The sequence below is a fragment of the Lepus europaeus genome, chromosome 7 (assembly GCF_033115175.1).
Source record: "Lepus europaeus isolate LE1 chromosome 7, mLepTim1.pri, whole genome shotgun sequence".
NCBI lineage: Eukaryota > Metazoa > Chordata > Mammalia > Lagomorpha > Leporidae > Lepus > Lepus europaeus.
This window is the reverse complement of record NC_084833.1, coordinates 60597144-60612618: the sequence shown is the minus strand read 5'-3', so window position 1 is coordinate 60612618 and position 15475 is coordinate 60597144. Positions and strand designations below refer to the sequence as shown.

Below are 15475 nucleotides of genomic sequence, written 5' to 3'. Positions count from 1 at the left end.
ACAGCTGGGACTTGAACCAGACACTGCTATGGAATATGTGCATGTTAAGAGGCAATTTAAGGCACTGTGCCAAATGCCTGTCCATACTTCTTTGTTTTGTATTTTTCTCTGTCCAATTTATCACCTTCGCTAAGAATTGATTACATCACAAATTAGTTTATATGCATTCTTCAGTGTCCTTGTTGCCTCTTGGACATTGTTCTGTAATAATATTCTTATTTGTTATTGTTAGTATTTCATTTTGTGCCACCGCTACTAGATTATATAAAATATTTGAGAGAGCAGGAGTCTTGTTATAGCCTTTGTGTTACCATCTATAAGCAGATGCCTTATGTTATTCAGTAAAATGTGGCAGGAAGGAAGGAAGAGAGCAAAACAGCAAGACTGTCTACTTTGCCGCGTGGTCAGCCTACCTACTCTCTGGAAACAGCTTGAGGAAGGCCTTACGGATTTGCTTGGTCTTCACACTATATATGATGGGGTTTAGCACTGGGGGGAAGAGGAAATGGATATTTGACATCAGTGTATGGACATATGGAGGAGCATTACGGCCAAATCGATGTACTAAAGCCAAGATGATCCAGGGGATGTAGAAGATGGCAACAGCACCAATGTGGGAGACACAGGTGCCAAAGGCTTTTTGCCTCTCCTCAGTGGAGGCAATGCTAAGGATAGACTTGATGATGAGCACATATGAGAGGACAATACAGGGGATGTCAATACCTGATGTTAGAATGAGAGCAACTAAGCCGCAGATGCTGTTAATCTTTGTACTTGAGCAAGAGCATTTAATCACATCAGGGTGATAGCAATAGGAGTGGGAAAGCACATTCGGACCACAGAAAGACAACCGCTTGAGGAGCAGGAGCAAGGGCATCAAGTTGATCAGCATTCGTACAAAAATCACCACCCCAGCTTTGATGATTCTAGAGTTAGTTAAAATCATAGCATATCTCAGGGGGTTGCATATGGCAACAAAACGATCAAAAGCCATGGCCAAAAGCACAGAGGATTCCATGAGGGTGAAGCCGTGCAGAAAGAACATCTGCACAATGCAACAGTCTAGGCTAATGATCCTGGCATTGAACCAAAAGACACCCAGTGTCGTGGGAAGGGAGGAAATAGTGATGCCCATGTCCGTGGCAGACAGCATGGAGAGGAAATAATACATGGGCTCGTGGAGGCTGAAGTCTGTCATCACGATGTAGAGAATGATGCTGTTCCCCATCAGTGCCATTACGCAGAGGCAGCAGAAGGGGATAGAAAACCAAATGTGAAAAGCCTCTAGACCTGGGATGCCAGTCAAGAAGAAATCTGGGGAAGTGGAGTTACCGGTGGGTAGCATGGTAATCTGAGTGAAATCACACTCCCCTTCAGTGAGTCCTGCAAGAATACATTTCATTGAGTCAAAGCCTTTCTATGTCAGACATTTTGTCAGTTGTTCTAATTAATGTACATCATGTGGTTATTATAGCTGATTTAAAAGCAATTTTCATCTATCTTCATTGTACAATAAACAAGTAGACACCCAGCCTTGTAAATTCATTGAACACAAGTAAAAGGCAGAATTCCTGCCTCAAAGCTTTTGCTCATCCTACTATTTCAGGCCCAGCGCGTGCTTAAGATAGCAGGGCCAAGGGAAGCAAGGCAAGAAAGGTGTTTGCCTGGGGCAGGGAATAAAAACAGTATGCCAGGAAACTCAGCAATTAGGTACATAACTTTTTATTCACTACTTAAAAATGAAAATTAAAATATCTATGACAACAAAATGCTGGAATTCTTGATAAAGACCAGAACTATGCCAAGCCATATTAGAGTCTGAGGAAAATGAAAAAAAATACACTGGGCTCTCTCTATATGTTTTCATGTATATTAAAATATTTTTCTGAAACACTAAAGTCCTTGAAAAAGTATTTAACTATTGAAGAGTGATTGTGTTGAACTCACATCATTTTAAATTGAAATATTTTAAATTTAATAATACTAACTTATTAATAGTAACACTTAAAATATTTTTCACCAAAATAAAATGTTATAATTTCACTCCAGCTAAATTTCATTATTTAGAACCTTCAGTCAAGAAAAAATTTCAAAAATGGTCATTTTCTCAATTGAAAATGCGATGAGCAAGACATAGATTTTGAAAATACAGCTGATCGGTTTGCTTCCATTAAAGCCAGGGGTACACATCTTCATCTTTGCCTCAGATTCCAATGTAGCTTAGCATGGCACTAGTCTTTATTTAACTTTTTGGTAGTATATTAATTATGGAGTAGAAAGATAATCAGGATTTTTTAAATTATTGCATTAAGTGGTATTTATCATGGTGGCTGAATTTTTTGATATCCCCCAAATTTTGCTCATGAGGTGAGCCTCACTTCCCTGGCGACCACCCAGGCTCTTAGCATGAGTGAGGTAAACAAGAATTTTCATTACTCTGAATTAGGGGGGGTGCATTTTTAGTCTCATTTTATCTTGAATTTTCTGTAGAGTTGCTGCAGAATTTTCCCCCCAAATATTCTCAGTACCATCTTCTTCCCTACTACCCAACAAAGGCTAAATAAGCACAGAAGGAAGATTTCTCCCTCTTCCAAATTTCTACTCCAACTGTCCCCACTTCTCTATAACCCTAGTTCTCTCCTTCATCTGCTCCCTTTCTGCATCTCCTTACCTGCTAGCCACTGGAGGAGGAAAGTATTAGTCCTCACAGAATCCTACTGCAGAGATCAGAAGTAGAAACACTCGCGTCTAGGTACTTCATAAAGGCAGCATAGCAGCTGGAATTACTTTGAGACATGCTCGCTGGGGCAGAAGCTGCAAGTGCAGCCCTTCCTGACTGGAGCAAGGCATCATTTAAATCTCTTTCCCCAGGTCACTCACTCACCAAGGGCAGAATCTCTGGCCCCAGTGGGGTTCCTAACTCACCACAGAGGAAAATGCATGGATTTTCCTCAGGCACCTGGTACACTTGTATACAATCTCCTTAAGGAACATTCTTGGTCAGATTTTAACTAAATCTTTCATCCTGATAGAGCAAGCCCATTGGAGAGAAGGGAAAGAAAGTAACATAACTGAGTATCTGGTACACTCCATAATAAGAAGGGATTTATTATGTACATTATCTAATATTTTTATTTTAGGATTTATTCTTTTCATTTCACATTAAAAAAAAAAGGCTCCTTAAGGCAAGCATTGAGCATTTTTTCAATGAATTAAGGAAGGAGAAAATGAATCGAAAATTGACCAAATAATGTTGGCAAGCAAGTCTTCAATAAATAGTGATTTTGGTACTTTCTAAAATAATAACTATCATTTTCAAGCATCTTCTATGTGCTATATCTTATGATTTCATTGATTTGTCTATTTGTATCTGTCTTAATTGATACTTTTATTTTAATAATTATGCTAAACATTGCACTGTGCTGCTCTATTTTAACAGTAAATTCTAGTAGTGAGGAAAGCAGACCCATTCACTTCACAGAAACTTACTTTTGTATTTGGATATGAAGCATAAATAGGACATAAATAACAGAGTGGGAAAGAGTCCAAGCAGAGTGTGTGTGACTAGACTCCAAGGGTGGGGTCAGCATTTGGCCTAGTGGTTAAGATCCTGTTTTAATTTGATGGTGTAGGGTTGTAGATAGGCACAGGCAAAGACTTCTTGGAAAAGACCCCAGAGGCACAGGCAGTAAAAGCCAAAATTAATTATTGGGATTAAATCAAATTGAGAAGTCTCTGTGCTGCAAAAGAAACAGTCAGGAAAGTAAAGAGGCAACCAACAGAATGGGAAAAAAAATATTTGCGAACTATGCAACAGATAAAGGATTAATAACCAGAATCTACAAAGAGATCAAGAAACTCCACATCAACAAAACAAACAACCTAGTTCAGAAATAGGCCAATGACCTAAATAGACATTTTTCAAAAGAGGACATCCAAATGGCCAGCAGACACATGAAAAAATGCTCAGGATCACTAATAATCAGGGAAATGCAAATCAAAACCACAATGAGGTTTCACCTCACCCTGGTTACAACGGCCTACAGAAATCAACTAACAACAGATGCTGGCGAGGATGTGGGGGAAAAAGGGACACTAATCCACTCTTGGTGGGAATGCAAACTGGTAAAGTCACTATGGAAATCAGTTTGGAGATTCCTCAGAAACCTGAATATAGCCCTACCATACAACCCAGCCATCCCACTCCTTGGAATTTACCCAAAGGAAATTAAATTGGCAAATAAAAGAGCGGTCTGCACCTCAATGTTTATTGCAGCTCAATTCCCAATAGCTAAGACATGGAATCAACTCAAATGGCCATCAACAGAGACTGGATAAAGAAATTATGGGATATGTACTCTAGGAATACTATACAGCAGTTAAAAAATGAAATCCGATCATTTGTAATAAAATGGAGGAATCTGGAAAACATCATGTTAAGTGAAATAAACCAGTCCCAAAGGGACAAATATCATATGTTCTCCCTGATCGGTGACAACTAACTGAGCACTTAAAAGGAAACCTGTTGAAGTGAGATGGACACTATGATCAACAATGACTTGATCAGCCCTTGTCCTGACTGTAGAGGAACAATTTACTAGTTTATTCCTTTTAGTGTTTTTTTTTTTTTTTTTGGTTCTACTTAATATCATTGGTTGGACTCTTTAATTTACACACAATTATTATAGGTGTTTAAATTTAACTGAAATGTGATCCCTGTTAAATATAAGAGAGGGAGGATATATACAGTTCTGCACATGCTCACTCGGACTTACCCCTAATGGTAGAGCTAGAAATGTACCAGGGGATTCCAATTCAATCACATCAAGGTGGCATGTACCAATGCCATCTTACTTTTTAAAGTGATCTGTTTAAGTTCATAATTGATCAAAAAGATAGGATTAAGTGTCAAAGGGATTTCATAAATAACACCAGTGTCTGCAAATAATTGATAGAATTAAAAAGGAGATAATGATCCTACATGGGAAGCAGGATACACAACAGACTCGTAGAATGGCAAAAGCCCTAAACAGCACTCTTGCCTCAGAATCAGCCCTTATGGCATTCGGATCTGGCTAAAAAGCCCATGAGAGTTTCACAGGCATGGAAAGCCAAGACATTGTGGCAAAAAAAAAAAAAAAAAAAAAAAAAAACCACCAAAAAACAAAACAAAAAAACAAAACAAAACAAACAAACAAACACCCAAACCTAATGAAAGATCTCTTTGAGTGAGATCCCAGTGGAAACAATGGGCCATCAAAGAAGACAGTACCTTTCTCTGAAGGGAGGAGAGAACTTCCACTTTGAATATGGCCTTGTCTAAATAAGAGCAGAGTTGGTGAAATCAAGAGGCTTCTATAGCCTTGGCAGCTCATGACAAGAGCCTCGGGTGATTACTGACTCCATAAATAAGAGTGTCCATTGTAAAACAACAACAGGAGTCACTGTGCACTTGCTCCCCATGTAGGACCTCTGCCCTTAATGTGTTGTACTATGCGAATTAATGGTAAAACTACTACTCAAACAGTACTCAGTACTTTGTGTGTCTGTGTGGGTGCAGTCTGTTGAAATCTTTCCTTAGTATATACTAAGTCGATCTTCTGTATATAATGATAATTGAAAATGAATCTTGATGAAGAATGGGATGGGAGAGGGAATCGGAAATGGGATGGTTGTGGGTGGGAGGGAGGTTATTTGGGGAAAAGAAAAAAGATCCAGTTTTAGACACGTGCATCCCACATAGGAATACTTGGGTTCCACACTCAGCTACAGTTTCTGACTCCAACTTCCTACTAGTGCTCCTGGGAGGCAGCAGGTAACTCAAGTAATTGAGCTGGGTTTCTGATAACCATGTGGAAGCCCTGCATTACATTCCTGGCTCCTGTCTTCTAGCCCTGACCAGGCCCGGCCATTGTGGACATTTGGGAAGTGACTAGGGTCAGGAGGTTGTTCTCTCTGTCTCTCTCTCTTTCTCTCTCTCTCTCTTTCTCTTTCTCCCTCTTTCTTTCCCTCACTTCCTCCATCCCTCCCTCTCTTTAAAAAGGCACTGAAAGGAGGTCTATGTGACTGTAGCAGAGAGAACAAGGGAGAGCATTGATAGAGAGGAGGCTTGGCTGGTAGATCTGTGTATTGTGAGGCCTTCATCTGTTCACTGAAATGACAGGAAGTAGCAGAAGAGTTTAAATAGCGAAGGGTCATGGACACATTGCAAGTTAAAAGATCATTGTTGCTGTTTGGGTATGCCTGGAGAATGGAGGATTAAGCATGAAACAGGAGTGTGGGTCACCCTTTTATCATTTCATAGATGTGTGAACGGAGGCTGGAATTGTTTAAAGAACTAATCTGAGGTGATGCATCAGCACATGGGAAAGAAAGGGTCAAATTAGTTTCAGCTGAAGTTCAAGTGAAGCGCAAGCTCTTTCTACTGGGTTTCATGATTTTTTTCCATGCCCTCCATCACAATAAACCAGATTCTCTTCCATTTACATGTAATAAGAGGACCTTTTTCCTTTGCTCTGGACACATTCTCAAGTAGTCTCTGGAGCAACAGACTCCTAAAAGGCAATAACTAAGCTTCAGCCCAACCATATGAAAGTTGGATACCTTGTGGATAATCAGTAGATATATGCCCAGTATGTTTTTCTGCCCCTTGTCTTCCACCATTCGTCATAGGTCATACTCTTTGCTTAGGTTCCAAGTTTCCCCCAATTTGAAAGCTGACATTCAAGAACAATCTTCTGATACTGGGAGAAACTTTCCTAAGTTTTAAGAGGTATGTTAGAAGGGAGATTTAGTCAAGAGTCTTAGGAATATGTTTCCTTTTTAAAATAGGCACTCTTCGAATCATTTTTTCCTAACTAAATGTCTATTTATTTTAATGCCATAGATACTTGATTTTAAGGTAAAATCAATTATAAAATATTTGTTTAATAATTTTTAGGAAAAGATAAACAGTACAATGATCAAACTCATGTTGATTGTGAAATTAATTTTAATGTATAAATTTTAATTATACATAAAGATGCATGCTAGAATATTAGAAATAAAGATCCTCTCTCTCTCTCACTGTCCACTCTGCCTGTCAAAAAAAAAAATAAAAGAAATAAAGATCCTATTATTAGGTTGCAGATGAAGAAAGGTTCACTTGCCTAAATTTTACAACTGCATTGCCACTGGAAATAAAGAATATATATATTTTTGGACAGGCAGAGTGGACAGTGAGAGAGAGAGAGACAGAGAGAAAGGTCTTCCTTTTCCGTTGGTTTACCCCCCAATGGCTGCTGCGGACGGTGTGCTGCGGCCGGTGCACCGCGCTGATCCGAAGCCAGGAGCCAGGTGCTTCTTCTGGTCTCCCATACGGGTGCAGGGCCCACGGTCTTGAGCCATCCTCCACTGCACTCCTGGGCCACAGCAGAGAGCAGGACAGGAAGAGGAGCTACTGGGACAGAATCCAGCGCCCCAACCTGGACTAGAACCCGGTGTGCCGGCACCGCAGGTGGATGATTAGCCTATTGAGCCACGGCGCCGGCCAAGAATATACTTATGATAGTACCACCATGATGCATTCTAACTGCACATTACTACCAATGGGGAAGCTTTAAAAATATACTATATTTTCTTTTATCATCATAGTATTCAGTGAACTCTCTACTTAGTGTAGGGTTAATCTTATGAGTATAAAATTAACTGAAAACTGACCTTCATAAGAAATAAGAATGGGAAAGGGAGAGGGAGGAGGAAGAAGGGTAGGAGTATGGGTGGGAGGGAGGTAGGGGTGGAAGAATCACCATGTCCCCAAATTTGTATATATTAAATGCATGAAGTTTGTAGTCCTTAAATAAAAATTTAAAAATGTACTATTTTCACTCTAGGCCAATTGTATTATCCTTAGACTATGACTTGAGCTTCATTTGATTTTGACATACCCCATATGGGTGCCAGGTTCTAGTCCCGGTTGCTCTTTTTCCAGTCCAGCTCTCTGATGTGGCCTGGGAAGGCAGTGGAGGATGGCCCAAGTGTTTGCCCCTGCACCTGTGTGGGAGACCAGGAAGAAGCACCTGGCTCCTGGCTTCGGATTGGTGCAGCGCCAGCCGTAGCGGCCATTTTGGGGATGAACCAATGGAAGGAAGACCTTGCTCTCTGTCTCTCTCTCTCTCACTGTCTAACTCTACAAACAAGCAAACAAAAAAACAAAAAACAATCACTCTTTGAATGGGCTTTTGGACTACTGGTTAAGATGCCTGCATCTCATATTTGAGTGTCTGAATTTGATACCTGCTTTTCCCTCTTGATTTCAGTTTCTCTCTAATGCAGATCCTGGGAGGCAGCCACGATAGCTCAAGTAATTGGGTTCCTGCTCCTCACACTGGAGGCCTGGAATGAGTTCCTGGCTCCCATTGTCAGCCTGGTACAATTTTGCTGCTGGCATTTGAGGAGTAAACCAGCGGTTGGGAGCTCTCTCTGTTTGTCTGTCTCTGTCTTTCTGCTTCTCAAATGAATACATTTAATAAAAAGAATCACTAAAAATTTAAAAGTACTAGTGTATAATTCTAGGAACTTCTCATGTTGAATTTTCTAATAACTACTTGTAGCTTCTTGTAAAATTTGAATAAACTGGTTCTCAGTTTTCTCAGGCAGAAAACAAAGGTAAGGATTAAAAATATCATTACTGAGTGCCTCTGTGCCATGAGATTTGTGTCACCAGATTTGCTCCAGTGATTGGAGCAAAATGGAATAGTGAGTGGAAAGCAGATGACCACATCTCCTGCCATATGGTTACACCTAGTGGCCATGTCTGACCAACAGAGGAGAAATTATGGGAGCATCAGACCCGGCATGATTGAAGCAGCTGTGGTGGTTAATTTTATGGGCTTAGTTCCAATGAAATGTGAAACATCCTAGGTTAGGTGGAAGGACATCTCTATGAAAGCTAGAAAGACAAGGAATAAATAATATAAGTTCACTGAAGAAATATGCAGGCCACATCAAAGAAGTCTAGTGTTTCTCACAATAGCTGCAACATAGCTGAAGAGAACAAGAAATTGACATACAATTTGGAGTCCTCCAACCCTTGAAAGGTACAGGAAGCCGGTGTGTGTGTGTGTGTGTGTGTGTATGAAGTGGGGGAAGGGCAGGGATGGTTAGTCTCCATGGTATTGTCAGAGGTTGACCACTGCATGAATGTCTGGTGAAAGAAACTACCCTCTGAAGAGACTTAGCCCAGTGAGAAACACTTTGAAAAGCCTGGGAGTTATAAAATCAGGTGATTAAAAAATTGTTCATACAGGAACCCACATGTCATAATCAACAAATGTATTTTTATATTTTGTCTAAATTAAACACTAAAACTGGGATGTACCCAGTTTCGCCTAATGGCACTGTTTATAAATCATAGATTTATGGAATGAAAAATAAACATTTCAAATATTAAACTGGCAAATGGAAATGAGTCACAGTAAATGTTACATTAACTCTTGTCCTTTTTTCCAAATAAGAGCAAACTGCATCTAAAGATATTACTTTTGCAAAATGCCCAATATGCCTGTAGGCATATGTGGATATTATTCTTGTTTCTACACATCAAACTAAAAGCAATTGGAAAAATAAGGAAAATGCTGAGAAATAGAGTGGGAGATGGAAGGGGAGAGAAGAAAATTAAGTTTTTTTTTTTTTTTTACAAGAGTTCCTACAGGATAAGTCCTCACTCTGAACTTGCCCACTATTTCCTTTGTTAATATGTATCTCTTCATACCCATATTCTGCACAATCTCTATAATCTATACATCAGACTCAGAGGTGTGATCTTAAATTTAACTTTTTTTAAAACTGGGAGGTCAATAAAATTTAAGTTGCTTAACAGCTATGCATACAAATACTTGAATTTTTTACTTGCATTTTTTTCTATCACAAATAAAACTGATTTCTCTTAAAAACGTGTGTATAGTTATATATAATATATATGTATATGAGAATAAAAGAATAAAAATGCCCAATAACCTTTTTTAAAAAGATTTATTTATTTACTTGAAAATCAGAGTTACACAGAGAAAGAAGGAGAGGCAGAGAGAGAGAGAGAGAGAGAGAGAGAGAGAGATTGGTCTTCCATCCGCTGGTTCACTCACCAGATAGCCACAACGGCTGGAGCTGCGCCGATCCGAATCCAGGAGCCAGGAGCTTCCTCTGGATCTCCCACGCGGTTGCAGGGTCCCAAGGACTTGGGCCATCTTCTACTGCTTTCCCAGGCCAGAGCAGAAAGCTGGATTGGAAGTGGAGCAGCAGGGACTTGAAACAGCGCCCATATGGGATGCCAGGACTGCAGGCGGTGGCTTTATTAGCTATGCCACAGTGCTGGCCCTGTTTTTTTTTTTTTTTAAGATTTATTTATTTATTTGAAAGGCAGAGTTATAGAGAGGCAGAGAGAGAGAGAGAGAGAGAGAGAGAGAGAGAGAGAGGTCTTCCATCCGTTGGTTTACTCCCCATATGGCTGCAATGGCTGGAGCTGGGCTGATTTGAAGCCAGGAGCCAGGAGGTTCTTCTGAGTCTTCCACATGGGTACAGGGGCCCAGGCACCTGGGCCATCTTCTACTGCTTTTCCAGGCCATAGCAGGGAGCTGGATTGGAAATGGAGCAGCCGGGACTTGAACCGGAGCTCATAGGGGATGCTGGCACTGCAGATAGTGGCCTCACCCACTATACCACAGTGCTGGCCCCACACAATTTGTTGGTGATATTCAGTACTAACAGTGGAAGTGAAGGACTGTTCAAAGAGGAGAAATTGTGCTTACTCCATCCAAGGTGTCATACTTAGAAAGTTTATAAGACAAATTGTTATATCCTAGTTGGCCTTTGTATAGACATATTATTTAATGGAATCCACTACTGGATTAAAAACTTGGTTAAGTCTTCAGTTTGTTAGCAGATGATCAATGATCTTATGTCTTATAAAGGACATTCTTGGTACTAAGGTTTTCTTAAAAATTATTCTGAACAATTGTAAAACGGAGTAACACTGTTAAATGTCCCATTTCAACAAATAAGATAGTGGTCAACTAGTAAATTATTTACATTTTCTTGTAAGGTCATGGTTCTTCCCCTTTGCTTCAATTATAATCATTAATGGAACTCTTAAAGAGAGACAGCCCTGTGCATTGTCAGCTTCTGATAGAGTAGGTCTAGGATAGAAACTAGCCAATATTAAGAACTAATATAAATTCCTGATGTGAGAAAGTTTGTGTTTTAAGAAAACTGATATAAGAAGTTAGGAAGTATTTTGCATCATACCATTGTGTTTAAGAGTTCTGACTCAAATCAGAAAATTGGTATCTCAAGAAAATCAAATCATTGTACGTCTTAAAAAAAACAAAATAGAGCCCACGCCGTGGCTCAACAGGCTAATCCTCTGCCTAGCAGCGCCGGCACACCGGGTTCTAGTCCTGGTTGTGGCACCGGATTCTGTCCCAGTTGCCCCTCTTCCAGGCCAGCTTTCTGCTGTGGCCTGGGAGTGCAGTGGAGGATGGCCCAAGTGCTCGGGCCCTGCACCTGCATGGGAGACCAGGAGAAGCACCTGGCTCCTGCCTTCGGATCAGCACAGTGTGCCAGCCGCAGTGGCCATTAGAGGGTGAACCAATGACAAAGGAAGACCTTTCTCTCTGTCTCTCTCTCTCACTGTCCACTCTGTCTCTCTCTCTCTCACTGTCCACTCTGCCTCTCAAAAATAAAAATAAAAATAAAAAAATAAAATAGGCAGTGGGGATGTTTTGTATCCTGTAAATTAAAACTTGAGGTCTTAGGAAAGATTTCAGATGCTTCTGCTATTTCTTCCAGATCTTTCGTAGTTCATTGTCTTGGCAAATACTGATTCCTCTGCTTTAAAATTCCTTCATGTTTTACCCATCTGATGACTTAAAATTACTCCATTTAAGGTACAGACTAATCATCGCCACCTTGGGTATCTTTTTTTGACCCCCAGATAGAATTGCCTTTTTTCATTTGTATCCTTTTTATGGAGGTCTTGTATTACTTGGACTGCATGTATTGCATTTCTATTATTTTCCCTAAGTCCACCTCTCCTGAATATACGGAAAGGACTAAGTTCAACGCTAATCTCTGTGTCTTCCTGATGCCCTACCTGGTGCTCAGTGCATCTTCACTGCTAAATAAAACACTCTTCTTTCTTTCTTTCTTTCTTTCTTTCTTTCTTTCTTTCTTTCTTTCTTTCTTTCTTTCTTTCTTTCTTTCTTTCTTTCTTTCTTTCTTTCTTTTTTTGTAAAGCATTTTGGGTGTTTCACACCACTTACCAATACATCCCTGTCCTCAAGTCTCCCTGATAATGGAGATAAATGTACCTATTTAGATGTATGCTCATTCTGTTTTTTGAGAAGTAGGAATGTCAGGTCAGGAAATGTTGTTTTATTCTGAAATATGAGGAAATGGTCACAAATTTCTGGTGCAGCTAAGAGAAGAATCCAGCAAATTTTAAGAGGTAGTCTCTGTGTGCAACCTGTGAAGTCACTGGCTATTTCTACTGCACCCCCTGAGGCCAGGTAAAGAAGAAAAAAAAGGTTCTGAAGTTGTGATGTGTGACTGTGTGGATCATGGCCCTTCACTTTATCCAAACCGGGGAAGCTGAAATCTCAGGCTTTGGTATTCGCTTCTCAGGGTGTCTGTCTTAAGCACAGATCTTCATGCAAGAGATGTGGAATTGTCTGCTATCTGTAAGTCCTCCAGATGTCAGCCCTAGAATTTCCTCCAGGTCTTCACATTACTGTTGCATTACTGTAAGTGAGTGCAATTGTGATCATCCAATGCAAGTTTGTAAATGAGCAAACAGAGACTAAGGAATATAAATAATGATCTTGAGTTTATTTCTGAACCAGAGAATAGCATAGAGCCAGAAAGTGGGAAAAACAGACAAAAAATAGAGCTCCTAGGTGGAATTGACTTTAAGAAGTCAACTGAAAAAAATCTTAGACTTACAAACAAAGATCTGTGTATCATGTAGTTTGGAGGAGAAATTCACATTGTAATTCATCCATAATAATATTGTCCTTGAGTTGTACAAAATAGTGCCTGAGAGAGAGATTAAAACATACCTTTTACTTGTGTCACTTTCTACTTCTTGAGTGTGCTAACTGCATGTGAAACCTCATTCTTTGAGCACAGGATCAAGGCCATGGGGAGGGTTGTAGACAGGCACCCCCTGGCCACATCTCTCCATTTTATTCAGATTCCTGAGTGAAGCCAGAAGTTTGGGCAGATAATGTAGGTCAGAGGTGCAGCAGCAACAACAGCAGTTCTCTAACCCTCAGAGATTATGTGCACATTTTCTGAAGCAGAGAAGTGTGGGAAGAAAAGACAAAGGGGAGAAGTATTAGTGTACAACAGAGGCATATAGAGAAATAGTGATGCAATAGAAAAGCATCAGGTTAGGGTTTTTCCAATTTGTTTGGAGAGGACTGATTGTACAGAAAGGGGTGGGAGAAATCTTGATGAAATAGAAACATTCTATATCTTCATGAGGAGATGGTGGCCACATGGGGATTGTAACTCATCAAACTGTGTGATAGATTATTTAAATTTATTGTTGTAACCTATAAAACTAATTTTAAAAGAGAAGATAAAGTCTCATATTGATTAACTAGTTCTCTGAGAAGGTCCCTTTAATTCTAAAATTTACTAACCATGAAAATGCTCCTTCAGAGCTCCTACTCTTTCTGGGTCATGTTCTTTTTCTATTGAAGAAGCAAACCTGGTTTTGATACTTCTCAAAATACCATCATTTGGTGTTGGTTTTAGTAACATAAAGCCCTGGATACTAGAAACTGTTTTGCTATTGGCTTTTGTTGGAAAGGGTGGTGGAAGGGTTAATCCAAGTACATGATTCCAAAGGAAACATACTTTTAAAAACTGAATAAAATTTTGTGGTTTCCAAGGAAAATTAATATTAAAATTTCTAATGACAATATCTCAAGTCATATATTACTTTAAAAGAAAATCTTTCTCTTCCTTTCCAAAAATGTCTCCTTCATTCCAAAATCCATTGTCATGACAGAATCAGCATATTTTTGAGAAATGAAGTGTCATCACCCCAATCCTCATTAGTAATAGTCTCAAGAACTTGTGATCTGGCAGCAATATTTTAATCTAAATTTTCAGAATTTTGTGGATCTTAATCTGTTTCATCATTCCTACTCCACTTAGATTGTCCATTTCACTTGCCTAGTCTTTGGGAATTAATTTCATGTGTAGCCTTTGTTATTATTTTAACTGCCTCTTTCTCATGTAAACATTAAACTTCTTCAACTGAATACTTTTTGAAACAAAATTAAGTGAAAGAAGAAAATGAAAATGCTACAAACATCTCTATCAGAAGCTATTATTGATATATGGATGAATTTCTTTTTTTCCCCTGAAAGGTAGTCAAGGACTTTTATTTTTATTTTGTAGTGATGGTTTGTTAAATTTTTAGTTTCAGATTTTTTAATATAAAGAGAACAGATTTCATGTATTTCCTATATACATTTCTTTCTTTCTTTCTTCTTCTTCTTCTTCTTCTTCTTCTTCTTCTTCTTCTTCTTCTTCTTTTTTTTAAATTTGATAGGTAGAGTTATCAACAGTGAGAGAGAGAGACAGAGAGAAAGGTCTTCCTTCCATTAGTTCACTCCCCAAATGGCCACCATGGCCGGCGCTGTGCCGATCTGAGGCCAGGTGCCAGGTGCTTCTTCCTGGTCTCCCATGCGGGTGCAGGGGCCCAAGCACTTGGGCCATCCTCCACTACCCTCCCGGGCCACAGCAGAGAGCTGGACTGGGAGAGGAGCAGCTGGTACTAGAACTCGGCAGCCATATGGGATGCTGGCGCCGCAGGTGGAGGGTTAACCAAGTGAGCCACGGTGCCTGCCCCTCCTATATACATTTCTAAGAATATAACCATACTTCCATGCCCCCTCCCTCTCTCAATTTCTTATCCCTCTTACCAATTTTTTTCTTTAATATTTGCAATAAAATAATTTCAATTTACTTTATAATATAGTCTTAATGTGCCCCTAGCCATAATGTTCAACAAGTAAAAAGTTTATTTTCTTAAGTATTCCTTTACAGAATTGGAATTAAGACTTATGAATAATTATTTTTCTTTTCATTTTTATTTAGTATTGTATCTTACTCATTTTTCACTCATGCAGATACTCATTGCAAATGCAGTAGTTAAATAGCACCTGGAAATCAACTGCACTTGTCTATCTGGTTATTTATCATATAATATTAAAATGTTTTTCTGGCTTGTTATAATAATGATTTCATATGTGTCTTGGTATTTGTTTAGGTTTCTAAAATTTTATTTCTTTTTTTTAAAGATTTTATTTTATTTATTTGACAGGCAGAGTTACAGGCAGTGAGAGAGAGAGAGAGAGACAGAGAGAAAGGTTTTCCTTCCATTGGTTCACTCCCCAAGTGGTCACAACAGCTGGAGCTGTGCCGA

The 15475-nt window shown here is 39.4% G+C and overlaps 1 protein-coding gene across 1 annotated transcript; it reads right to left on the bottom strand.

Annotated features, from left to right (window-relative positions):
- Positions 1-409: 409 nt before the first annotated feature.
- Positions 410-1402, bottom strand: LOC133763818 (olfactory receptor 51F1-like). Its single transcript, XM_062197554.1, has one exon. The coding sequence runs from the start codon at positions 1400-1402 to the stop codon at positions 410-412; it is 993 nt and encodes a 330-aa protein (XP_062053538.1).
- Between the last annotated feature and the right edge of the window lie 14073 nt (positions 1403-15475).